Consider the following 26,797-nt stretch of genomic DNA (forward strand, 5'->3'; position numbering starts at 1 on the left):
ATCCATACCACACACACTAACAGGAATCAACCTCAAGGGGGGAGCCATATCTGCCATGCAAAGAACAACAAGAACATGCAACTGGAGATCGACTAGTTAAAGAGAGAGTTACGTCATGCAAAACGGAAGCAAACTTCTTCAAACTCTGATGTTTTCTCTTATGACGAAAGGGACGTTAATTATAGGTGGAGGTCTCAAACCCCACCCAGCGAGTCCTTCTCTTATGAAGAGGAGCAGCATCATGAGCGGTGGTTTCGAAGCCCGTCATGAAGAGATGTGGGAAATGATACTATGAGTAAGGCCCTAAACCAAATCTCCAGGTCTCCTTTCACGCGTAAGATGGAAAAGGCAAAACTTCCTTGGCATTTTCATCAGCTAACGTTCACCATTTACAATGGTCGAACAGATCCTGTGGAGTACGTGAGCCATTTCAACCAGAGAATGGCTGTCTATTCTAAGGACGAAGCCTTGATGTGCAAGGTTTTTCCATCCAGTCTAGGACCAGCCGCAATGAGATGGTTCGACAGCCTGTGGAAGATTCTATAAGTTCCTTCAAAGAGCTCACCCAGGCGTTTGGTTCCCGTTTTGTCACCTGTCGCAGGGTTCCTCGGCCTTTAGCTTCCCTACTATCTTTAAACATGTGAGAGGGTGAGACCCTGAAAATGTATTCGAATAGATACTGGGAGATGTTTAATGAGATGGAGGGTGACTTTGACGAGGTGGCCATCAGTACCTTTAAACTCGGCCTCTCAACCGAGCACGGTTTGAGGAAATCTTTGACTGGCAAACTTGTTACTAGTGTGCGCCAACTAATGGATATGATCAATAAATGTAAAAGAGTTGAGGAAGATCAGCAGCAAGGAAAAGGAAAGGATAAGGTTATCCCTCAGGAGAGGAGGGATTTCAGGTCGGATCGGTACAATAACAACAGACCACGGAGAGATTTTGTTGGACAATCAGGATCGGCAAATCTTCAGGCAGTCAATACCATATTTCGAGAGCTGGTGCATCAAGTTCTAGAGAAGATTAAGAATGAGTCATTCTTTAAACAGCCAAGTAAAATGGTGGGAAACCCAGTAAGCACAACCACAACCTCTATTGCCAATACCATCAAGATTATGGACACACCACAAAAAATTGTAGGAGTCTGTGGGACCACCTAGACTAGCTCATCCATGAAGGTAAGTTAAAACAAGTCTTACATCACTCCAATGGTCAAGGGAGCCAAGCTAACTCAGAGTCTCGAAAAAATGATTCTTCCAGAACCCCCTTGGGAATGATAAATGTCATATTGGCCGCACCAAGGATAACTGGGTCCTGTCCGTCCAGAGTAATGTCCGTGGCTCGGCTATCCGCCGAAGATGCTAATCAAGAGNTATCAATCATATATTTTGGCTAGTTCTATATATGAACTTTTATACATCAATTTACAAGAATAAAAACCACACTTTGAACATCAAATTTGGTGTTTATTATGGATCTTTAACAGAATAGCTAGAATCAGTCTGTCAAGAATTAAGCTTATCACAAATTTTGGGTTTAACACAAATTTTGGGTTGTTTAATATACTGCCTCCTGTAAATTTTGCTAATGAAGAGTGTACATTAATAATGCCTTTTGAGGTGAATAATATAGAGATCATGGCAGGCCCAAAAGTTTCTTATCGTATCACAGAAGTAAGGAGGTCGAATTGCATGGATGAAATGAGAGGTTATTGCATTATGTGGTGCATGTGCATTATAGCTTGTCCCTTCTATTTAAAAATTTCTATCATTGTCAACATGGATGTCACTTGGAACGAAACAAGCTATCGTGTAACATTGAATAGTTATCAACTACGTGCCCTGAATGCCCTTCTACATCAAATTTGGCATATCGTATTTATTTTGACTTATTTTAATACCTGAAACCAATCCTCTTGAATTGACCAACATCCACATTTTCCATGTAAATACAAACCTTAGCATTTTCTCTGATGGGTCATAACTTGATAGAGAGAATGATGTAGATTGGTAGGTCTATATGGATTCCTAATTGATAAGCTCTTTTTTGTATGATGAACATCATTTTCAGCATCTTTATGTCTTGTAATTTGTTTTCTTTCTAACAAACTTAAACATATCTACTAATTCATTACACCAAATATTTATAGCTCTTTAGAATTCTCCGCTGAACAGTTAGGCGGGGGTGATTCCAAGGCGCATTTCGTATACATTATAAAATTATGGGGAAGAAAGAAAGACAAGCTTCATTGAAAGTATCAAAGAATGAGAGGCAACTCCAAAGTTTGATAAAAGTTTTGCGTCCCAAGGTGTACATAACTGACAGCTCAAGCTTCAAGAGGCTTGTTCAAGAGCTAACTGGCAATGGAAGCTCTATAACCTCTCCACCTACTATTGAACCTAATTTGCAGCTTGCAAATGTTCCAGTTATTGATATCAAGGATCAAGAAGACCCTGAAAGCAGCATAGAAGCATCCTTTGCATCTCTTGAATATTCATCCGAATTATGTCACCAAGTAAGCTTGAGTGAAGAACTAAATCAAGTAAGCAATCCAATATACTTGTATGACTCAACCTTTGAAGATTCAGCAGTGAACTATGACTCTACTTTTCAAGATTCAACAGAGAACTATGCGGTGGATTTGTTAGCTTATAATGATCTTGAGTCATGGCTTTTAGATATGGAGCCATTCCCTTTCTACAATGATCATGCTCAGATTGATCAGGAGGTCAGCATATATGACAATGACTATGAGTTTTCCGGCTTACTATGAAATTGTTTGTTCTAGAATTGGAACGACAAAAAATAGCAAACCCATGTATGATATTTGCTCCATGGTATATTTTTCCTTCTAATATCTAAGAACAGAAAATCATAGCACAATATTAAGTTAACCTGTTGTATAGTCTTTGTGCGGAGAGCCAAGTACTTGTTGTGCTCATTAATGTATGCAAGTTCTATACAATTTGCGATCCATTCTTTCTTTCAGTTTCGTGTACATAACAACCTTTGCAAATACATAAGAACCATAACAAAGGGGCACACCACAGAAAATAAAACACCAGGAACAAATAGTCAGAAACTCAGGTTAAGCTGAGGACTAGTTATGTTATAACTATTACTACTTTCAACCTTTTTTTTAAGGTAGTAAAACAAGAGACTAGCCCTAGACAAACTATTTTTACTCCTGAAGTACAAAAAGAGAAGTTTCCAAGGCCTTTATAAAGTCACATATTCTAGGATCAACATTCTTTAGAATTTCTAATTAATGTAACTATCATAGAATTCTTAAAATTGTAACAATTCACAAAAAAAAAAAAAAAAAAATTGTAACAATTCACAAAAATAGTAAGGATTTAGATTTTTTCACGTCAACAACTTTAAAAAAAATTACTCTCAATACAACAATACTAATTTTAATTTCCCTCCATTAAGTTGCTATTGATGAGGTAAAATCTGAAGCTTTCTTAACAAATGAATTATTAGGAATTCTACCATTCTAGCTCTATGTTTAAATGGTGGAGATGAGGGGTGAGGAGAGGAAATAAGAATTTAAGGTGACAAGAACATCTTTTAGTATATTTTGGCCACATTTTGCTATGTTCTAACTCCATCTCCCTTCATTCCAAACATACCCTAAATTTGAATCCGATGTTTATTAGTTCTAGGTTGTCATAACTAGCACACTATGCTTGCCTTGTGCTTATTGTCCTCGCTTTAATTAGATAAGAAAACTATGGGTAAAGTCATTCATATATGTAAGTATAAAGAAGGGAAGAAGATGGTGGTGCGGTGATGGTGGTGAGTAAAGACTGTTAATTTATATAACTAAAATCTGAACCGTAGTATTTTTTGTTATGACAATCTTGTTGAGTCACATTAGTGGCCACATCATCCACTCATTTCTAACATTCTCTCTTTTTTATAGCTCTTTTTTTTTTTTTTTTCTTATCAATTTCCTAACTTATTGTTATAATTTCTCTAACTTTTCTCCTCCCTTTTACCTTTTCATCTCCCCACTACTATCTACCTTAATACCACTTTTCCCCTTTCCATTTATCTTCCTTTATTTTTTTTTTCTTATTCCTTTTCTCTTACTATAAATTCACAATTCTCTCTCTCTTTCTATACATAATTCTCCCATACACAAAATGTTATTTATCTCTCTCTCTCTCTCTCTCTCAAAATTTTGTTTTTCATTTTGTGGTGGATTTTTTTTATAAATTTTTTCTTACATCTCTGCTTTACATTGATGAATTTTTGTATTATTTGGAACTCTACTTTGGGTTGACGTGATTAAGTTGTGTTTTTAATTTATTATCTTCTTTCTTCTATTTGATTTCATAGATCTTATCCTATTGCATTATAAAGATAGTATATAAGAATATAATGTTATTTTATTACATAATATTTTTTTACACAAGATAGAAATTCTATTCTAGCCTACTCTAAGTGTATATATGTGTGAAACTCCTTCCTAAAGAATTGAACCCCGACCTTTGCCATCCCCCCACCCAACAGCCCACAAAGTACTTATTTTATTACATAAGATAACATGACTTGGATCATTTAGTGTTTATTACTATTTTTTAAACATTTTTGTTCTCATATTATTTTCTATAAATTTCTTATTATTCTCTCTCTCTTAGTTTTTATTCTTTCTTTTAACTCTACTTTATATTAATGAATCATTATGATTTTTAAAAATCTATTTTGGGTTCATACACTTTGGTGTTATATTTTTTAGTTCCCCATTACAAGTACTCTCTCTCTCTCTCTCTCTCTCTCTCTCTCTCTTATAGTTTCAATTTGATTTTTGTTTGAGTTAATAGTTGATTATTTTGGAAGTAAGAATTTGAGTATATATCAAAACATAATCTTGGCTATGCTAATTACAAATCGACATTTGGTCCAATTTGGTTTACTTCAATCCATTTCAGTACAATTTGGTCAACTTCAGTTTAATTAGGTCCATTTGGTCTACTTCGATCAATTTAGTCCGATTTGATCCATTTGGTTTATTTTGGTCCATTTGGTCCATTTGATCCAATTCGATCTATTCATTCCACTTCGGTCTATTTGGCTGAAATTGGCTCATTCGGTCCAATTTCGTCCATTCAGCCTACTTTAGTTTATTTAGTTCGTTTTGTCCATTTCAGATCACTCTGGTCCAATTCGGTGTACCTACTTAAGAATGGGAAAATACTAGTTTGGGTTGAGAGTACTATCAATTATTTGAGTAATATCAATTGTAATTATATGATAAATTTTTGTTATCATAATAAACTCTTTAATGGTCCGTTTGGATTGAGGAGGAGGGAGAAAAAGTAGAGTAGAGTATATTAGAATAGACCTAAAATTAGCCTATTTTTAGCCAACTCTACTTTACTTCTCCCCACTCCTCCTTCCTCCCTCTCTCCTCAATCCAAATAGGCCCCTAGAGAATGTGAATGTGAATAATAACTATGAAACTTAAAAATTTTAATTGTACCAAAAGAAACTAGAAAAATATAATGCGTAATAACAATAGTTAGAAGAATATGGATCATTTCAAAAAAGAATAATATCAATCAAAAACATCAAATTATTAAAGAGAAAAAACTATACATATTAAGACCCGGTTTGGATAGCACTTTAAATCACTCAAAGTCACGTTGCGTTTTCTGTTTTTTTTTTTTTTTTTTTAAGCAGCCGGATTTATTGACTTTTTGTGAGAAAAAAAACACTGTGCATGTACTGTGCATGCACTGTTCACACATTAAAAATATTAAAAGTGGGTCCCACGGTACTATTCATATATTTAAAAATTATTTTGCTACAATGTTTTCAGCAACAATCAGTTTTTAGCAACTTTCAGCAACAATAAGTGCTATCCAAACAGACCCTAAGTATAAGTTTTTTTATGAGTTTTGATTATCATAACAATTTTTTTTTAAGAGAATGAAGAATAAGAATAAATTATTTTAAATAAAAATTATACATATATACTAAATATTTATAATCAAACTCATGTAATTCAATTAAAAGTAATGAATTTAAAACAAATGAGTAATTGCCCTAAAGAGTAGATTTATCATTTATATATTCATAATCTTTATGTTTAGAAAGACTTTCACTTAAATTTAGCCGAACCGAAGTGGACTAAAATGCTACATTAATGTAGCTCAACAAAAAGTGTAACAACAATAAATGCTATACTTTTTTTTTTTTTTGAGAATCCATAAATGCTATACTTAAGATTTTAGATATTACAAGTTTGAGATCTATATATATATATATATATATTATATAATAAAATTTAGAATATGTGCTCCCAACCCAAACATGTCTTTTCTCCATATGTAAGTTCACAAAAATAGACTGCAGTGGACCAAAATAGACTGAATTGGACTGAAAGGGAACAAAGTGGACCGAATAAGACAGAATGGACTAATGTGGACCGAATAGGATCGAATAAGAACGAATAGACAGATTAGGACCAAAGTGGATGTAATGGATCGGGTAGGAACAAATAGGACCAAATTAGACTGACCAAGTAGGACCAATGTGGATTGAATAAGACAAATGGACCGAATAGGACGAATATGGATCGAATATAACCAAAGTGGAAGGAATAGACCGAATAGGGCCAAAGTGGACTGGATATCCCTAATAGGATTGAAGTGGACCAAAGTGGATAGAATGGGCCGAATAGGATCAATTTGGACTGAATAGAACTAAAGTGGACTAAATCAGACCAATGTAAACTGAATGGATTGAATCGAACCAAAGTGGACCAAAGAAAATAGAATAGACTGAAGTGGAACAAATAGGACTCTTGAATATTTATTATTTTAGTTGCATTTTTAGGTCTCATATTTCTACTTTCTAATATCGATTTTTTTTTTTAAAACTCAAAACTAAAGAGTTTAGTCCAAATATAATAAAATTTTATACTTTTCAACTCAAAAATTTAGGAAAAAAATGAATTTTTGAGCTAAACTTGTAAAGGCATCCTACAAAAAGAATCAATTAAGGCCCAATTATTCTAAAATGGACCGAAGGGGACTGAAATGGACCAAATCGACGGAATGGGACTGAACTAGACCTAATTGGATCGAGTAAAAAATTGTTTAATTTTTAAGAAGAACAAATTATTCTCAAAAAAATTTAGAGAGCAAATTATACATTATATTATAATTACAAAATAATTATTTATTTCCACACATTGTGTGGGTCTGCGACTAACAAATAATAAAACCACACAAATGCACTCAATAAAATTCTTATTTATACATCATCAGACAAATTCATTGATGGATCACATTATTCTTTCATGGAAGGTAAGGTTTTTAGGTTGCCAAAATCCAAGAAACATCAACAAAGAATAAATTTTTGCTGATATATGCTTTTGAATTTCGAAGTCCTTTAGCAAACGGTTGTATGACAAGAATAGCAACTTGAATTTAGATATGCTTCCTAGATTTTGGAGTGATTTGGGAAGGATATATATACCATGCTATTTATGGGAAGAAATCTCATAATAAATGAGTAAATAAATAAGTTCAAGCTCAATGTTGCGAATAAAAATCCTTCGACCATGATTCTATGAAAGTTTTACTGTCACAGGGGCCTGCTTCAGAGGAAGTCGTAAAGAGGTTGGGTGTAGTTTGGAGACATACTATTAACCTGGAATCTTGTTTACAACAAAACTATGAATGCCTTCTCAAAAAAGAAAAGAGAAAAACAAAAAAATTATTAATAAAAAATTAAAAAAAGAAAAGAAAAGAAGTTCAGTGTTTTACAATACAATTTGGACACATGATTATATTGATACAATATTTATTTGGGTAAAACTTAGGTACAATTCCTTATGTGCATTACATCAGTTTCTTTAATTATGTACAAACATATAACTACATTGAATATAATTGTCATTGAAAAAGATAACATTGTTTGTACTTGATTGATTAATACAATCATGTGTTTAAATTTAATTATAAAACCTAATGTATGACACTTAAGAAATTGTACCTAAGTTTTGTTCATCTTAGATTAGTAAAAAAATGAAAAATAAAAATAAAAAACCCTTGGGACCATGAGTCTACCAAGGGGTGATAGTGATGTGAAATCATTCAATGCATTCGATATTTTCTATATTTCTTTTACATAAAGGTAGATCTCACATATAGGTCCCACAGATGAACTCACATCCCATAGATGAAACTCACATCTATGTGCAATGAAGGTGTGATTCACATTTATGTGCAATGAAGGTATAATACATCCGGTGTGCTGAATAATTTCTCCATATTGAGAGAGATTTTGCTTGAGAAAAGGCCGTTCACCTTAGACCCCATCTTAAAGCCCTCTAATTAATTCTGGACTAGACAAGGTCCATTTAAAGTTCAAACCACTCTTTATAAGAAGAAACTCACCCAAGACAGTGAACCCGTAAGGGTACAAAAGTTTATTGGGATCATTTCAAATTCATATTGCCATATCCCCTTACTCCTCAGAAACTCACATGTACAAAATTCATGAAACAAAACATAGAAGGTTAACTACAAATTGAGATTGAATATCTTGATAGTTTTGAGTCACTATAATGAAATTAAAGAATGACTCCTATATACCGAGGTGAGATAGTAAACATTTGCAGATCTGATGAACAAAGATAAGAAAACAGTAAAGCCAATAAAAAGTAAACCAGGAAATTCGAAGTTCACACTTCACACTCCTGAATGGTAGTAAGGAATTTTACTTATTGAAAATGAGCTATTTGCACACAATGAAAGCAACCATTTTCTGCTATGGAGCCTTTCCCTGTGTTTGTTGTGGAGCTGGGAGGCTGTACAAGGATTTCAACTGCATGTTTATGAGCTTGCTGTTATGGACAGCCAGTTGAAGTTCCAAGTCGTCTGACCACCATTGTTCTAACCCATGAGCCTCAAGAAACTTCTGTTTCCCCTTGGACTTCACAAACAGCTTTGCTGCCACTTGCCCATTTGTAGGACCCACATTCTCCTTGCTAGTATTGTTTTCTTCTTTGCCTTCAGGGTGAGTGTAAGAGCAACAAATGTAGTCACTATTGTTTACATACAAATGAGGTACCCATTTTTCTAATCCTACACCATAATTCTTCAACTGAGGTACCCAATTCTTTAATCCTAAACCCAAAGTTTTCTCACCCGCATCACTGCTTACCTGAGTTTCACTACTCATTGGAAGCATTGATTTAAATCTCTTCCAAGCAAATCCAGCCTTTTCTCCCATATTTCTTAAACTCATTGCTAATGAAACAGAAGGTGGATTGAATAAGTGGGTCTCCACATATATCCCTTCTTTGGCCATTGCTTTTCCCACTTGGAGAGCAAACCCAGCTCCTAAGGAATGACCTGCAATACATACATTATTGCTTCCATACCTATCAGCAACCGATTTCAATGCCTCCAAAGCTACTTTGAACCTGACAGAGCCCTTCAAGCTCTCCCAAGTCAGAAAGCGGAGGTCATCTTCAATATCCCTTCGCATTGTTGGGCTTTTGAGCAACGTTCCTCTAAGTGTTAAGACAGCCCTTGGAGCACCACTAGGTCTCATAAGTATCAAGTCAGCCATTGCTGCAGATCTATCCCATTCTAATATTGCACCAAATATAGATCCATCTCTTTCGTCAATCAAGGTTTGTGCTAGCTTGTACTTGAAAGGCACCCACCATTTTGCAGCAAGAGCAGTTTCTTCAGTTCTGTTCTCTTGTCTATCAAGTTCAAGTAAGTAAACCGCCTGTATGAAACAGGCAATGACAGTTCTTTTGTAATTTGTGTCCTTCCTGTATACATTACTCAATCATCAGAATGGACATTCATAAAATTATTAATAGTAACATTCAGTTTGTTTCAACAGAAAACATAATATGAATATGTTCTAGAAAACTGATTCGTTTTCCTGTGTTTGGTTATGACCTTGAAAATGAACCAGAAAACATTTTCAATTATTTGGCTTGCATGGAAAATAATTATTAGTTGTCGTTAAGTTATCCAAATCATCTATATAAAACTACAACTTGGCTAATTTGACTTTAAAAGTCCATATCTGGTTATCTACCAAATATAAGCATTAACTGCTCTAAAATATATTTGTTAATTTGGTTGTTGAGGAGACGGATATATAGGGAAAAATTGAAGTTTTACAACCACCACTCACAAAGCAAATGTTTCTAGGTCCAGAAATTTCACCATTTCCTCTCATTTTCCAAGCAACCAGACAGACCCATAAATTAAACTAGTACGTCAAACTTGATTAATGCATTTAGAACTCTAAACAAAAACAATGAGAACGTATGTATGGGTGTACTTATTTTTGTATATATTTTAAAATATATATAATAATGTCACGTCTTGAAAGAAAATCATCACTTACTAATAGATATAGCCGTTAATTGAAGAATACAGAAGGTAGCAACCACAAGGGTAGCACACTTACCTGAGGCTGGGAATCACGCCTCATAAACAAGAGGTCAATAGTTTGAATCTCCACTTCCCCTCTTTCCCTTAGGGCCAAAACTTATTATTTTAAAAAAAAATATAAAGAGAAGATGGCATTTTTGAAGTACAGAATTGATTCTGATGATGAACCAATTCTATTTAATTTAAAATCTGGCATCTATTATTATGAAGGTTATGGTTCTGTTTCCTAAAATTTGATTCCCCTGCCACACAGATATAAATTTCAAAGAAGTTTGGAACGAGAATTTTGAATCATTCCGCTGTATTTGCCAAAATTAGAACCCTCTTTGTTAAAAGTCACTTCAAATAAATCCCAATGCAACAATTTCTAATTTTCGCCAACAGAATTCAAATTATTTTCTAGAGACTCTAGCTAGTAGATTAAATTGAGACATTCAACTAGTATTTAAGCCAATTAAAAACTTAGCCAAAAAAAAGAGAGGATAAATTACCAAAAATAAACCCCAAATCCAAATCTAGGAATCAATAGTGGATAGTCAATCTCACTCACAGCATGACATGTAATGAAAGAACCAACCTTTCCATAGCAAAAATTGGTGTGCTCATGCATATATGAGGAAAGTCATATCAAAACTTGCCAAACATAGTTTCTCTACTAGCCCTTTTCACTCAGATCCCAGATATCCAACATACTGTTGCCTAATTTAGGAATGTTTTTTCTTTCATAAAACAAAAGACCCAGATACAAATTTGTAATAAATCCTACGTTTTCTACCGAAATACCACAAATTAATGAATCAAAGATAAAACTCCAAAGCCTAGACTTCTAAAATTTGTGACAAAATCCATTCTGCTAAAATTTTCAAAATGACCCATTTGAGAATTTCACATTTTCCACCAGATTCCAAGAAAATTACTGAGCCAAACAGCCTAAGGAAGTCAAGAATTTGTAAACCCATGACCCAAAACAGGAACATGTGGTGAAAAATGATATAGAGAAACGAAAGGGGGGGAAGAGTACTGTACTGACCAACTGGAATTGATGAGGTCTCTCCAGTTAGGAGAGGCAACGTTACGAGGTCCAGAGACATGGAAAGCGTAGGGATGATGATGTTGATCATGAGCCTCTTCTTGCTCATTCACCACCACCACTTCCGTTGTTATCTCCTCTGCTTCAGGCTTTGACATTGACCCACCTCTTTCCTTGTTCTTGCAATTCTCCTTTTGGGTTTCTTTGCATGTAAGGGAGAGAGAAAGAGAGTGTGTGGTTTACTTAATGGGGATAGGGTGGCTTTAGTTTTGTGAAAAGCTTTTAGTATCAGATTCCATGAAAGTGCTTGAGGATTTAACTGCTTGCTTCTCTCTCTCTCTTATGGTTTTTTTGAGTAAAATAATGATTTGAAAGGGCTTTGGTTTCTGAGGTCTCAACGGTCATATTTCTTTCAGGTTGTCACTTCTCAGTCCAATTGACCAAATTACCCTTCAATGTCACCATTAAATAGATGGTATCACGTTCGTTCTTATCTTTTCTTTCTCATCTCCAATAGTAATTATCTTAGAGAAACATAAAACATTTTCACAATACTTTAAAAAAAAAAAACTTAAGTATTAGGTTGTTATGAGTTAGTAAAAAAGTAATTTAAGTTATAAATTTAAATTAGAATCAATAATAATTTATCACATATGATTTGTTATGAAAATATTGTGAAAGTATTGTAGAGGTATATACACCTTCTTACTCATAGTGTTTTGAATAGAACCTATAGTCCTACACAAGTCACATGTTATTAGAGGAAAGATGCATATATTTCATGCACAAGATAGATTCACTTACTATAGAGGAAAAGAGATGCTTATCTCGCTATTAAGGTTATGTCAAATTGAGAAGTTGAGAAAGTAAAATGATGAAAAATATGAGGATAGAAAATTTTGAAGAAAGAAAAAAATTTTATTTTTCCTTATTTGTGTTTGGTAGGAGGAATAGAAAAGTGTAGGGCTAGACAAAAACAAAGACCTTGTAGCATGATCTTACCCGAATTTGACAAAGATGAAGGCTTCTTGGCCCAAACCGATTTCACTAGATTAAGAAAACAACACAAACGACAAGCTTAGTAATAGCTTGTACTTTAGCAACTTGCTCACGTCTTCTAAATTGATTTCAAACTCGAATAATAATCCTTAGAATAAGCTCACTGAGTCTTGATTCGATTTAACTCGATTTATGACTTACATCAACTTTATTGGAGATAAATGAAGAAGAAGAGGCATAGAATGAATGGATATTAGGAATAGATAGAAATGACATTTTCAACACTAATTTTCCTTATCTTTTTAACCAGTCGTAATATGTTATATCAAAATCATGGCAAAATTTGTGACATTAAAGTTGTGGTCATCGAAGAAATTTTTTCAATAAGCTTAATATGCAAAAATTTCCACAATTTTTTTAGAACGATTAACTCAATTTATGACTTACATCAACTTTGTTGGAGATCAATGAAGAAGAAGAGGCATAGAATGAATGGACATTAGGAATGGATAGAAATGACACTTTGAACACTAATTTTCCTTTTTGTTTTTCCTTTTAACCACATGCAATATGTTATATCAAAATCATGGCAAAATTTGTGACATAAAAGTTGTGGTCATTGAAATTTTTTTTTCAATTAGTTTAATATGCAAATTTTTTCACAGTTTTTTTAGAATGATTAACTCGATTTGTTATAATTGATATATAATAAAAGTAATATTAATAATAAATTTGCGTAATTTATTATTTTTATTTTTTATTATTGAATTTATGTAAAATTGATATTGCTCTATCGTAATTCATTATTGAACAAGTAGAAAAATTTGGGGAAAAAAAATCTAGATAATATTCTATGATTTTTTGTGGGTCGCAGGCCACAAGTCAACGGAAGGGCAACTTTATTCAATTTGGGTGCCACTAACTTTAGTCATTGTTATTTTTATTTTTTCTGAAAACCTTGTAAACTTATCTAGAATCAAATACCTTCTCTTTCCATTATCGAATTTTTTTAAAGAATAATAATAATAATTTATCCAACCTGGGCATTTCACATTTGATTTGGGAGCGTATGGCCTGGCTTTCTTTCTTTACCGTCAACAACGTTAAATTATGACATTATTCTAACCGTTCAGTTTTATGGAGTCACTGACCGTTCTCTTTTATTTAAATTTTAAGCATATTCTTTGACCCAAAAAAATTTAAGCATATTCCTTTGTATGCTGCCAGCTTACAACCAGTGGCACCCACCCACCTCCATAGTCCATACCCCTATCCCTAAACGATTTTAATTTTCTGTTAAATCTTGTTATACAGTTGCTGTCGCATACACACCCCACTCACACCCCGAAGTCCGAAACCATGAAATTGTATTTTTTGGAAACATAATTTTATCATTTTAACTAAAATAGAAAACGTTATTTCAATTAATATGATGCGTAAATAAGGGTAGGCATGGGTTAGATTAGATCGAGTTGAGAGATTTTTTTAACCCAACCCAATCTACTATGATGAGTTTAAAAAAATTTGATCCAACTCAATTCATTACAGGAACCCACGTGCATCAGGTTGGGTCTGATTGGACTCATAGATTGGACAATTTTTTTTTTTTAGTTACTATTATTATTATTAATTTTTTTTGAATAAACAGTAATACTTATTAGAACACACACAAAAATAGTAATATCTGTGTTTTAAACCAAGTTTATAATACATTACTAACCATAGTACAACTACAAAATAGCCTAACTTTTGTAGTTATATTATTATTAAATTGAACATTAGAATAATACCACTATAAATAAGAGCAAATTTATAACCAAATAATCGTGAGCATAATACTAAACAAACACAAACAATATGAGAAAAACTTAGGATTTGGTTTTATTTAGGAAGAGAAGCAAAAAAGTAAATAAAAAAATTGTATAATATATTTTTTAAAATTGAAATACATATTAAATAAAGGTGAGTTGGATTGGGTTATGCGGATTTGTGAATCTAATGACCCAAACCCAACATGTCTCGCTGTTAAAAAAAATTTCATAACCTAACCCAACTCACCAACTCTTAAAAACTGACCCAACCCGGCAGGTTGGGTTTTACTGCACACTCCTACATGTATCCACCACTCCCAAAAAAAGAAAATTGGACTTTGTAAAATATATTTATGGACTTTCTAATAAGATCGGTGTTTATTTTACACGAATGTTTTATGCACATAGTATTTTTAATACTTTTTATAACTACATTGTGTTTTTATAACTGAAAACGCAATTCACGTATTTAGTTATAAATTACAGTGTGAGGATGGTGTAACAAGTTTTTTCCTTTTTGATTATTTAAATTGTCTAATTGATTGGTCATTGCTGGAGCAATCAAGGTGAGGTTGCAAGTTCCAACTAGTTTGAAATTTGGGTTTAAGGATCTAATATTTTGTAACCAAAAATTAAGAATAATTGTTTTTCCCTAAGCAGAAAGCACCATTAAATTGAATCCAAACTTTTTCCTTTTTTTTTTAATAAAAACTTTTTCCTAAAAATTGAATCACGTGCTACACCAAAGTTAGGAAAATGTCTAACTTAAATTTAGAGACTACTTCATTAGTAAGCATGTTTTTAAAACTATTTAGGAAACTAGCATCTCAAGTCTTTGAGACTTGATTTCGATGACGAATTCGAGCCTTTAAGACTTAAGTTCTAGTACTGGCGTGAAACAATTTATCCACGTGGAACTCAAGTCTCCTACATTCGAGTTCTATAGAAGTAGATCTAAAGAAGAAGAAGAAGAAGAAAAAGAAGAAGAAGAAGAAGAAGAAGCAAATTTGAAGAAGAAGAACATTTAATCTAGAGAACGCAGGAAGACTCGAGTTCCACATAGATTTTTTTTTACATTAGATTGCCACCACTTGCAAGTCAAACAATTTATCCATGTGAAACTCAAGTCTCCTAGACTTGAGTTCTATAGAAGTAGATCTGAAGAAGGAGAAGAAGAATCAAACTCTAAGAAGAAGAACATTTAATCTAGAGAATGCAGGAACTCGAGTCTTTTTAAACTCGAGTTCCACGTAGATTTTTTTCCGCATTAGATTGCCACCACTTGCAACTCAAGTAGACTTGAGTTCCATCTTTAAATTGTAGTATCAAAGTCTTGAGATGCTAGTTTACTAAATAATTTTGCAAACTTAACAATCAACTAAAATGTACCAAAAATAATGCTAAATTCCAAAAAAAAAAAAACAAAAACAAAAACAAAAACAATAACCCAAAGATATTGACACTAAGACTTGTTTGGTACGTTTGTTTAAACAACATTTATCAGTTTTTTTAGAGTAGGTGAAAAAGTGTAAAAATATATGTACTATTTTTTAAAAATTGACAAAATGTGTTTGAATTTGTGTAGCAAATGGGGCCAAATATTGACCATTCCACAAAACATGTCTCTTTTTTTAACGAATACAAAACATATCTTTTGGCGATTTCATATAAGTATAGAATTCTACACACATCAAAGAAACGAGAGACATGTCAAAATCCGACACCATCCTTAAACTGTTGCAAGGCTGCAACAGTCACCAAAGGCTTCAGAAAATACATGCACACGTCATCACCAACGGTCTTCAACACCACCCCGCCATTTCCACCAAACTCGTCCACTTCTGTGCTGTCTCTGTTTCTGGCTCCTTGTCCTACGCACAGCTTCTCTTCCATCACATTGATAATCCTCAAACACAAGCTTGGAATTCTATTATCAGAGGCTTTGCCAATAGCCCATCTCCTCTCCAATCCATTCTTTATTACAATGACATGTTTTCTTCTTTGGTTTCTCGCCCTGACACCTTTACTTTCTCGTTTGTGCTCAAGGCCTGCGAGAGAGTTAAGGCTGATAACAAGTGTAGAGAGGTTCATGGGACTATAATACGATGCGGGTATGAGAGGGATGTTGTTGTTTGTACTAATCTTGTGAGGTCCTATGTGGGAAATGGATTCATTGGGGTTGCAAAAAAGGTGTTTGATGATATGTCTGAAAGGGACTTGGTTTCCTGGAATTCAATGATTTCTTGCTACTCTCAAGCTGGTTTTCACTATGAGGCGTTGAAGGTGTATGATGAGATGAAGAATGAGAATGTGGGTCTTGATGGGTTTACTCTTGTTGGATTGCTTTCGTCTTGCGCTCATGTGGGTGCGTTGAATGTTGGGGTTAATCTGCATAGGATTGCTTGTGAAGAGGGGTTTGTGAAGAATGTTTATATTGGAAATGCACTTATTGATATGTATGCAAAATGTGGTTGCTTGGATGATGCTTTTTGCGTCTTTGATAGTATGCAGAAGCGGGATGTTTTTACTTGGAACTCGATGATTGTTGGGTATGGAGTGCATGGTCATGGGGATGGAGCAATCTCTTTCTTTAGGCAGATGTTGATGGCAGGAGTTCAACCAAATTCCATCACATTCCTTGGTTTGTTGTGTGGATGCAGTCACCAAGGCTTGGTTGAGGAGGGTGTTGAGTATTTCCACATGATGAACTTGAAGTTCAATTTGAAGCCTGGAATTAAGCATTATGGCTGCATGGTGGATTTGTTTGGACGAGCTGGGAAGCTTGAAAAGGCACTTGATATGATAGGGAATTCTCCCTCACAAGATGATCCAGTCCTATGGCGCACTTTGCTTGGATCTTGCAAGATTCACAAGAATGTGAAAATAGGGGAGATTGCCATGAGGAATCTGGTTCAGCTTGGGGCATCAAATGCAGGGGACTATATTCTGCTTGCTGCTATATATGCTGGAGTCAAAGATACAGATGGTATTGCAAAGATGAGAAAATTGATCAAAAGCCAGGGAATAAAGACAACCCCGGGATGGAGCTGGATTGAAGTTGGTGATCAAATTCATAAATTTGTTGTGGATGACAAGTCACATCCTGATTTCTTTGAAATTTATCACAAACTGAGAGAAGTAATCAGTCAGGCTGCTTTGCTTGGTTATGTGCCAGAGGAGTCTTTAATCTCTGTGGCTGGATTGATTACAGAAGAGTGCCTAGAAACCTCCACATCATATCATAGTGAGAAGTTGGCAATTGCTTTTGGGTTGGCAAGAACTCCAAAAGGAACATCTATACGAATTGTTAAGAATTTAAGAGTTTGTAAAGATTGCCATTCATTTACAAAATATGTTTCGAAAGCATTTAATAGAGAAATAATTGTTAGGGACAGAGTTCGGTTCCATCACTTCAAAGGCGGAGTTTGTTCTTGCAAAGACTACTGGTGATGACTGATGATAGTCAATTAAATTTCCCCAAGAAGTATCCCATGATTATCTAGCACCAACACTATAGGCTTTGGAGACAATGCTATCATCAGTTGGTTGGTTTTGACAGAGATTTTCTTATCAAACCTTATGGTCAGTTTTGCCCCCACAGTTTTGATATTATATTAATGGGATTGTTGCCTTCTGCTGCATTTTATTTAACCCAGGTTGATGGTGGCATGTGTAAATCTTGTCTTTTAAAAAGTTTGTACTTTATATTTGCCATAGGGAAGGTTATTTCCAGAGGCTTTCTGGGCTGTTTATCACAAATTTTAAAATGAAATTCGAATGAGTTATAATAAATGCTTCTAAGAACTTGGCAATGTGTCTTAAGTGAAATATACAAATAAAGACTGGGTTTATCATTCTTGATTTTTATGGCTTGAATGCATGGAGCCAACTCATTATGCTAATGAAAGCATTTTTTTTTCTTTTCAGCTTGTGTAACATGCGTGTGATACAGGGGGCCTGGAATTCACCCTTTCCCATATCCTTGGGGATCTCTCATAGTGCATTGGCTCTAAGTTTATTAGAATTCCTTAAAGCAAGGGAAAAATTGCCTTCTTCCTTTTGCTGGTAATGCTTCCTTTCATGTGATAAAGAAGAGAAGTTTATTCCAATGGATAGGCTCATGGGATGATGCATGAGTGCAAAAAGATAAACTGAAGAGCTTAATTCTATTTTTTTTTTTTATCTAATTGTACTTACTTTCACTGCTTTCATTTGACAACTAACCTTATGAATTGTATGTTTAGGAATATTTCTTTACTTACTGTGTCAGTTGGATGCTACTTCCAGTATTTACATTCTCAGGAATTCTGTTCATTTGGTTCAATCCCTCTGGCGTGACTGCAATCCCAATGTCTCCTTCATTGTCATGGCTCTGACACTTGTTTCATTTGCAGTTATCGCATTGCATCCAGCTGTAAGCATGACATTGTTGAGACCCTAAAAGACATATAAACTGACCAAGGCAAAACCTTCTTTGGGGCTAATTCCTGTGTTCAAAGCATTGGTCCAATAGCAGCCATATCTACATTCTACAAACGCACCTCCTTCCCCTCTGTAAGTCTCTTTATCATACTTTTATTTGTTCACTCTCATGTGCATATCTTAGTTAGATATTCCCCCCTACCCCCCCCACCCCCCCCCCCCCCCCCCCCCCCCCTTTTATTTCCCAATTAAGGCACAATTGATAGTTCTCTCTCTCTCTCTCTCCAAAAAAAATAAAAGATCATTTTACTGTGTGTGAAAATTTATTTTTTTTGGATAAGGAACTTTGTATGCATTTCTATTGATGATACAAAGCTATTTTGATCATCTTCTAATGCCTTCAGAAATTAAAATTTTTCAATGCATAGATAGAAGACAATGCATCAATTGAAGTGAATATCACCAAGGTTAGGATTTAATTTCTTATTAGTGAAATTTTTTCGTGTTCAAAACTGGAAGTGACTGCTTTTTGTGTATACTGAATTATTGAGTCTTTTGACTCTAAGATACCTGACAAGTTTTCTCTTAATCTCCCAACCTTCTCTTGCCAAACCAAATTCTCTCTGATGCCCCATTCAATCACCTGTCATCAATATGGCATCTTGGGTGTTGAAGTCAGGATTGCAAAGTCCCGTTATGGAAAATATGGTTTTGAATTGATATTTTTCCTTTCACATGCATTAGTGAGATATGGTCCAGGGAAATGAATCAGAGCCCTATTTTTACATGTTTGCTGAACAGGCGCTTGTCAGGAAAATTTATCCTAAGAGAATACCATGAGTGTATTTTAGTTTGATTTCTGATAAGCAGTTTGAGAATTCCAACAATTCTATCTGTGAAATGTCGACACCTGCACATTCCTTTTCCAATAATACTGTTGGCACATGCCTTAACTGTTCAAGGGCACTTTTTGCGCATACACAAAACCATTCAAGGAATTCCTGATAGAATTTCTTAAAAGCCCAGGGAACACCTCCATAGCAATGACAAACAAATAAGGTGAGATAGGATCACCCTGTCTTAACCCTTTAGCACCCTTAAAACAAAACCCACCAGACTACGAATTATGGCAATAGAAAACCTGGGAGTAGAATGCATTCCCAAACCCAACTAACAAACCTATCAGGAATCCCAATAACAGTTGAACAGTGAAATAAAAACTCTAGTCAACTGAGTCATAGGCCTTCATCAAGTCAACTTTTATAGTGCATCTGGCTTGACCCACTTCCCTGGGATAATTCTTGATACACTCCTGAGCTAAGAGAACATTCTCAGCTATGTTCCTACCTGGAACAAAAGCTATTTGGATGTTGCTCACAAATTCCTCAAGACATCCCTCCAATCTATTCACTAGAATTTGTGTCATGCATTTATAAATTATAGTAGCTTCTTATGGTGGACAAAGAATTACTTTAGAGCCACTTGGAACTTGCAGCATATAAAGCTTGTTATTTGGCGTGTATTGTGACTTAAAGGACATTTTTGGGTTTTTTCCGGTCATGAAATATTCATCTCTTGCACTGTTATTAATGTGAGATCCTGGCTTTACAGATTTGATGATGCTACCTGTTATTGTTTTTTTTTCTTTACGTTATGGGAGAAGTTGGACCTTGGTGCAGTACTTAGTGTCCTTGATGTGTCTCAGGTTCAAGTTCAAGATTCAACCTTTTTAAAATTGGGGGTACACTACCCATCAAAGACCTCCTAGACCGAAATGAGAGCATCGTACACGGGGTTTGACCCTTTTTTCTTTATTATACAGGAGAAACAAATGGTAGAAAATTTCTTAAAGGGTAGGATTTTTTTGAGTTCTTAAAATCCCTCAAGAATGCACTTGGAGCTGGTAAAAGATCCTTAAACTAGGCCTCTTATCAGATATGAAGTTGACTCAGGAAGTAATATCTTTCTTCAGCATGATTGTTGGCACCCAGATATTGTGCTGTATAATAAATATGGTCATAGGGTTGTTTATGATGCAGCTAGTAAACCAGATTCCAAGCTTTCTAATGTGTTGAGAGATGGCAATTGGGTTTGGAACCTTGCTCGTTCCAATGATCTGGTGGCAATTCAGAGTAAACTCAGCTTGGTAAGATTGGTTGAGGAGGACAGACTACTTTGGACTCCATCTAAGTCTGTTCAGTTGACGACCTCAGAAACCTGGAATTACATTAGAAAGAGTAGTCTAGAGGTTAGCTGGTGGAAATTGTTGTGGTTCCCTGAAACCATTCCTAAGCATGCCTTTATAGGTTGGTTAACTATTTCGAACAGGCTGCCAATTAAGGATAGAGTGCTTAAGTGGGGGGTTTAAAGGGGATGTGCTTTGTGTTTTAGGTAGGAGACAGCTTGAAAGTAGGGAACATCTTTTCTTTGAATGCTCTTTTGCTAGAAGAATCTGGTTGTGCATCATGATATTTTTGTTGTATCTGATTCTTTGATCTGTACTTAACCTTCTTTGTGGTAATATTGCTCATTCGTCGGAAAAGAAACGAATGGTAGTAAAGGTCTTCTCAATCACCTTGTGTCAAGATTAGGTTTGGATATAAGCTTGCCAACTGACAAAGTTAGTAGAATCAAGGTTCAATTCTTCATCCAGTTGGGCACAGTAGGTGAATGTTACTTAATAAAATGCTACATGCAACTTTTTTTCAAAAATTATAAATTTCCATGATTGCTAATTCAACGTTTGAATTTTTTGACACATTGTTGCACCTAGGGCATGTTAACCCCATTGACTTCTTGTTTATTTAGCATTGCTTCGCCAATTGGATGGTGATATTTAATTCTGAGGTGTTATTTATTTATTTATAAAATACGGATAATTTTTATTTTTATTTTTATTTTTATGGACGGTGGCAAATGAAAATTTGATAATAATATAATTCTCTGGCGATTAATGGAGGACTGAATCAATGCTCTTCTTCTTCAGTTTCATATATTTCAATTTTATTTTCTTTTTCTGGCTCTCTCAAGCATTAGTCTTTGCCTTGCTTGTCCCAAATTGATTGTTAAATTTTATTTATTCATTTATGGAATAAGGTCCCAAGCAGTAAGAGAATCGTAACTAGTATCATGGTAATTTGGCTATTTTTTATTCATAATTAAAATATATAAAAAAATCCATAGATCAACGTGTGATGCATAAATTTTTCTAATGAAGAATGAAGTAGCAAAAATAAAAAATAAAAAGGATTATTTCCTACTTAATCTCTAGGATAGTTGAATCTCAAAAAAAAAAAAAAAAAAAAAATCTCTAGGATAGTTCGATATTTATTAGCCAAGTTCGTCCCAACAACGATAGCAAATAGAATGTTTTTTTTCCCCCCCAATTTCTTACAATTTTTAATACATTTTAGTTTTCGTCTTTTCCATATTTTGGCTTGTGAAATTAGAAAAGGTAGCGAGATAAAAAAGAGAATCTCAATAGGAAAATCAGAATTAGACACGTGGACAATGTCGGTTGCCTTGTGTAATAAATATGTGGACGAGCTCTTTTTTGGCCCAAAAAAATTAAAAAAAAAATGAGGTGGGTATTGAATATTAATACAACACCTTTTTTGTAAACTGAAAGAAACCAACTAAAATGAACGACAATGGGAAGCAAATCCTTAAACTGCATAGAAATTTCACATAGGACTCCAATTCCATGGCCTTGAATTTCATTGCTGCTTCTCTTCACCCAAAGCCTTGTACTACTACTACTAGTCCACTATCTTTGTTCCCAAAACACAAGCACTTCCTCAAGCTCCACTCTTCTTATTCTTTCAGAACATTTGGTCAGCCAGAGGGAGCTGAAGGAAGAGTTACAGAGGAGGATCCTCCTGTTTCTTTCTCTGGTATGCAACTCCACAAATTGTTTTTAACAGCTTCTTCTTGTTGAACTTCACTCTCATACTTCACCACTGTGATTATATTAACAGTAGAATATTAGACATATAAGTTGCTTTGTAGAATCATTTTAGCAAAAAAAAAAAAAAAAAAGCAAGCTCCGTAGAATAATATTTGAATATATATATATATATATAGAGAGAGAGAGAGAGAGAGAGAGAGAGAGAGAGAGAGAGACTTTGGTCTACTAGCTATATAGTTTATAGCTATTAGCTAAGAAATATGCTGTGCTCTTCTCGTTTGTTTTTCCTTGCATCAACTAGCAACAATTTGTGGCCATGAAATTAAAAAAGGGAAAAGGGTAAGAATATTTACCAAAAGAAAAAGAAAAAGGTAACTTTGGTCTACTAGCTATAAAGTTTATAGCTATTAGCTAAGAAATATGCTGTGCTCTTCTCGGTTGTTTTTCCTTGTATCAACTAGCAACAATTTGTGGCCATGAGATTAAAAAGGGAAAAGGGGAAAAAATGGGTAAGAATATTTACCAAAAGAAAAAGAAAAAGGTAAGAATAACTGTAAGATGTGAAATGACAAAAGTCGTACACATGGAGAAAAAGTGTATGAGTTGGGGAACTAAAATAAAATAATGGGTTGTATAAATGCAGAAGTTTTATTGAGAAACCAGGGTTTATTTATTTATTTATACTTTGGGCAAAAATTATTTTAAGGAGGCCAGAATAAGAGTGATAAGAATATTTTTAAAATTTATAAAGCATTGAAATAATATTCTATCTTGACAAATACAAGACAAAAATAGATAAAAGTTGCTTTAACTTATGTACATATATTGTACAAATGTGAAATTAATAAATATTGCCTTATTTATTTATGCCATGAGCCTTGTAGTTCAACTTATCTTTGTGTTTCCAATGGAGATGTTCAGGATAAAATCCCTCTCCCATAACTATCAAATTATTAAAAATAAATAACTAAATAAATACTATATTAATTTGTGTTGTTTTCTAAGTATTAATCCACCATCAATTTACATAAAATATCAGAAAATTCAATCGAATCGAATAACCAGTAAAATACTGCTTGTACAAATTTTATTAAGGGCTATTCTTGATTTATGACGGAAATTAAAGCTCATTTTTTGTTTCAAAAGAAATTGAAGTACTTCCAATATGCCCAAAAAATATATCCCATAATGATTACCTTGCAATTTACATGCATAAGGACTCTTATTTGGTTGGTTGATTCAGAAACTCTAAATGCTGCTTCTAGCTGTATAAGGTGAATATATGCTTTTATGATTTTCAACTAACAGATATCATGTATTTTTTTATTAAATATTTTTATGTAAATCATCATTGTGTGAGATTCTGGGAATTCAACTAGAGGTTGCAACTTCTTAACATATACAGTAAGATCATTAATTGCTTGTTCTCTTTGTCATTCTGTTACCACAGTTTTTAAAATTCCTGTTCATTCTGAAGGTTGTTGACTCTAGCTTGAAAGTTATTATGTTTGGTTATGCAAGATACTCCCTTTACACCTTTAAATTTTGAATTGAGAAAATTTTGATTTTGATACTGATGTGCTTATGATGTTTAATTTTAAAAGGATCCTTGTCTTCTTCGCGCACACAGCTGGATCTGTTAGAACAACTCTCTTCCACTAGCTCAGCAGTTGATGGTATGTGAATTCATCCAACAATAAAACAAGCATACAAGATGTTTCTTACTCAGCAGAAAGAACATAAAGAAAATTGGGTAAATTTTTTTAAGAAAAGGTACTTTAATTCAATTTAAGATTTATTTATGGTCTTATGTCATCACCAGGTTATGAAAGTGATGGCAGCTCCCAGAGACTTACAATTCGTGACCAGCTAGCACGATTAATTGGAGACAGAGATGATGATTTCAGCATTCCATTGGGTAAAGATTTAAAGAAGGTTAGTGCCAAGTTCTTAACCATTTCACAGAAGAGAAATATCAGAAGACAAGCTTACCTGGATGAAGTGTCTCAAAGGAATGATTCAGTTTTCTTTGCCACTATTGGAGCTTTTGTAATTCTTCCACCTTTTATAATATTAGGTATTGCTATAATAACTGGTTATGTACAGCTTTTTCCATGACATATATGACTTTAGATTACTATAGTGAAATTACAATTTCTTGCACTAAATTTGGAGTTGTGATGCTCTAACTAATCAGCAACTTTCAAATTCTTTTTTTATTTTTATTTATTGTTATTATTATAAAAAAGATGATCTATTATTGATTTTTAAGATTTTATCTGTCAAGTGAGTCCATTGCACTGGGTGTCAAGGCATTGGATTAAGTTGTTTAAAAGGTATTCTTCAAAGACGTCGATCAAGTTAATTAAAGAGTTATTTGCTTGCTCACTCCCAACTGCAGGAGATCATAGCAATATAATTCTCAGAGTACCGAGGTCGAACCACAAGGAGCAGGATAGATTCAAAACCAATATAATTAAACAAAAATTTGGGTAAAGAAGAAAACTACTTTTGCTTGGTGATTATTAACAAGAATAATAATAAAAACTTATTTAAATCAATAATGTAAATACTAGGGCATCGGAGTGTTTTCTTATATTGATATGAAATTCTTTGTGATCTAAGAAATTATATATTTCATAATTGATTGTTTTTATACAATTAAATACTTATGATTCGGTTGAACTGAGACAATTCAAGAACGCATGATAACCTAGATTGATAATGCGGTTAGAAAAGTTTTCAGAAAAACTCATTCACTTGAAAACCTGATATCTATTTGAAACTATTTGAAATTCATTTAAACAATAAGAAAAACATGATTGAATTTATTGAAAGTATGAAAGAACTAATACATCAAAAGAAATCTAATTAAACAATCAAATATGTCGTTGATAAAATCCTAGAAAGAATCACATTGAATATTTATACCGTATAAAAGAAACATAACCCCTAACCCTAGCAAAGAGTTTAGGCTGCCATTAGAGAAAAGAAAATACAAGTTTTTCTCTACCCAAAATTCGTTCTCACAGCCTCCCTTCCAAACCCTAATGTCTAAGTGTCCAAAGAAAAATAAAACTTTTACTATTTTAATTTCCGCCCAGGTTTACAGTAGTAAGTTGTGAGTTAATTTCGGCATTCAAAAACTGAGAATTTCGAAAAACTCAAAACTAGAAAGTTGTAGATATTTAAGTCATGGTTTCAACTCATCTGGCCTTGTGTTAATTGGATTTTTGAAGAGAGAGAGATATGCCGAAAATACTTATCAGTGCTCAAATCAGATTTTTCCTTTTCAGATTTTGCCTCTTTGATTTCTTTTCTTATTTGAAACTTCCAATCATAGTAGACGATCCAAGCACTCCAACTGCACCTCCTTATATATTTAAGCATGGTCTTTTAGCTCTACTTTAATTCTAGTTTGGCCTTCATTCTCTCATAAATTCCTGTAAACTCATCTTTCTCACAGGATTTCTTGAAAATAGAAAATTACATATAATGAATAGCATTTTATTCAAGAAATTATGTAAAGATAAATAATAGGAACTACTGCAAACCATGGCTTAATTATATTAAACATAGTAAGAAGGAGATAATGCCTACATAAATATATAACAAGTATACATTTTAAGGTGTTATCTGTATTATTGTTGCATCCTTATTAACAGCTCAGACATGATTTCTTTCTTACATAGCATTTATACTAACAAAATCACAACACAAGATCAAATAGGGTATTATTTCTTCAAATTAAGAGCGACCTTTATTCCAATAATTTAGTAAGTAGCTATTGAACAGAAATATATATATATATATATAATAGTGAAATTGTTGATTTAAAATATATATGTAAAACAATGAAATTATCTTTAGGTGCCAAGCAACTTTTGCAGCAATAACCATAACCCCATCCCCATGTACTAGATATCCAAAATTATGAAATTGTTGATTTTGCATTTAGTAGATTTTTGATTTTTTTTTTTTTTTTTTTTAATTCAAACTAGCACTCATCAGAGTTATTTTCAACAACTTATTATGAACGAAATTTAAAATCATCATAATTGTCAGTAGATAAGAAAAGTTGAAAATCATGTGTATATATTTAATTAAAATGAGTTTAATAATTTTAAATGATTGTGTATAAAATGAGAGATGAACTCCTTTCAAATGCTGCATAAAACAC

At 33.7% G+C, this 26,797-nt stretch overlaps 3 protein-coding genes across 5 annotated transcripts; 2 read left to right on the forward strand and 1 right to left on the reverse strand.

Moving 5' to 3' along the window:
- Positions 1-8,537: 8,537 nt before the first annotated feature.
- On the reverse strand, positions 8,538-11,855 carry LOC112036211 (GDSL esterase/lipase At4g10955). The gene is made up of 2 exons (XM_024069021.2): positions 11,479-11,855; positions 8,538-9,811 (listed from the first exon to the last, which is right to left on the reverse strand). Exons 1-2 carry the CDS (start codon positions 11,634-11,636, stop codon positions 8,794-8,796), a joined length of 1,176 nt encoding a protein of 391 aa, XP_023924789.1. The 5' UTR covers positions 11,637-11,855; the 3' UTR covers positions 8,538-8,793.
- A 4,097-nt stretch (positions 11,856-15,952) lies between these two features.
- Positions 15,953-24,481, forward strand: LOC112036285 (pentatricopeptide repeat-containing protein At3g56550). 3 transcript variants are annotated; one of them, XM_024069096.2, is made up of 5 exons: positions 15,953-17,870; positions 18,216-18,353; positions 18,683-18,842; positions 24,222-24,293; positions 24,440-24,481. In XM_024069096.2, the coding sequence occupies exon 1, from the start codon at positions 15,996-15,998 to the stop codon at positions 17,736-17,738; it is 1,743 nt and encodes a 580-aa protein (XP_023924864.1). In that variant the 5' UTR covers positions 15,953-15,995; the 3' UTR covers positions 17,739-17,870; positions 18,216-18,353; positions 18,683-18,842; positions 24,222-24,293; positions 24,440-24,481. The 3 variants fall into 3 exon arrangements, with proteins under 3 accessions (XP_023924864.1, XP_023924865.1, XP_023924863.1); XM_024069097.2 differs by lacking the exon at positions 18,216-18,353; XM_024069095.2 differs by lacking the exons at positions 18,683-18,842; positions 24,222-24,293; positions 24,440-24,481 and having other exon boundaries at positions 18,216-18,475.
- On the forward strand, positions 17,906-24,785 carry LOC112036210 (uncharacterized). Its single transcript, XM_024069020.2, has 6 exons — positions 17,906-17,944; positions 18,559-18,702; positions 18,802-18,842; positions 22,536-22,603; positions 24,222-24,293; positions 24,440-24,785. Exons 1-6 carry the CDS (start codon positions 17,906-17,908, stop codon positions 24,733-24,735), a joined length of 660 nt encoding a protein of 219 aa, XP_023924788.2. The 3' UTR covers positions 24,736-24,785.
- Positions 24,786-26,797: the final 2,012 nt, after the last annotated feature.

The sequence above is a fragment of the Quercus suber genome, unplaced genomic scaffold, assembly GCF_002906115.3.
Source record: "Quercus suber isolate HL8 unplaced genomic scaffold, Cork oak 2.0 scaffold_362, whole genome shotgun sequence".
Classification (NCBI taxonomy): domain Eukaryota; kingdom Viridiplantae; phylum Streptophyta; class Magnoliopsida; order Fagales; family Fagaceae; genus Quercus; species Quercus suber.

What these genes read in the sequence shown, in the direction of transcription:
- LOC112036210 (XM_024069020.2), top strand. Translation starts at nt 17,906, where the DNA reads ATGGGATTGTTGCCTTCTGCTGCATTTTATTTAACCCAG. An exon ending in CTGCATTTTATTTAACCCAG is followed by an intron (nt 17,945 to 18,558) that starts GTTGATGGTGGC and finishes TTACTGTGTCAG; the next exon opens with TTGGATGCTACTTCCAGTAT. An exon ending in AACGCACCTCCTTCCCCTCT is followed by an intron (nt 18,843 to 22,535) that starts GTAAGTCTCTTT and finishes TTATTCTTTCAG; the next exon opens with AACATTTGGTCAGCCAGAGG.
- LOC112036211 (XM_024069021.2), bottom strand. Translation starts at nt 11,636, where the DNA reads ATGTCAAAGCCTGAAGCAGAGGAGATAACAACGGAAGTGGTGGTGGTG. An exon ending in GACCTCATCAATTCCAGTTG is followed by an intron (nt 9,812 to 11,478) that starts GTCAGTACAGTA and finishes TAATGTATACAG; the next exon opens with GAAGGACACAAATTACAAAA.
- LOC112036285 (XM_024069096.2), top strand. Translation starts at nt 15,996, where the DNA reads ATGTCAAAATCCGACACCATCCTTAAACTGTTGCAAGGCTGCAACAGT.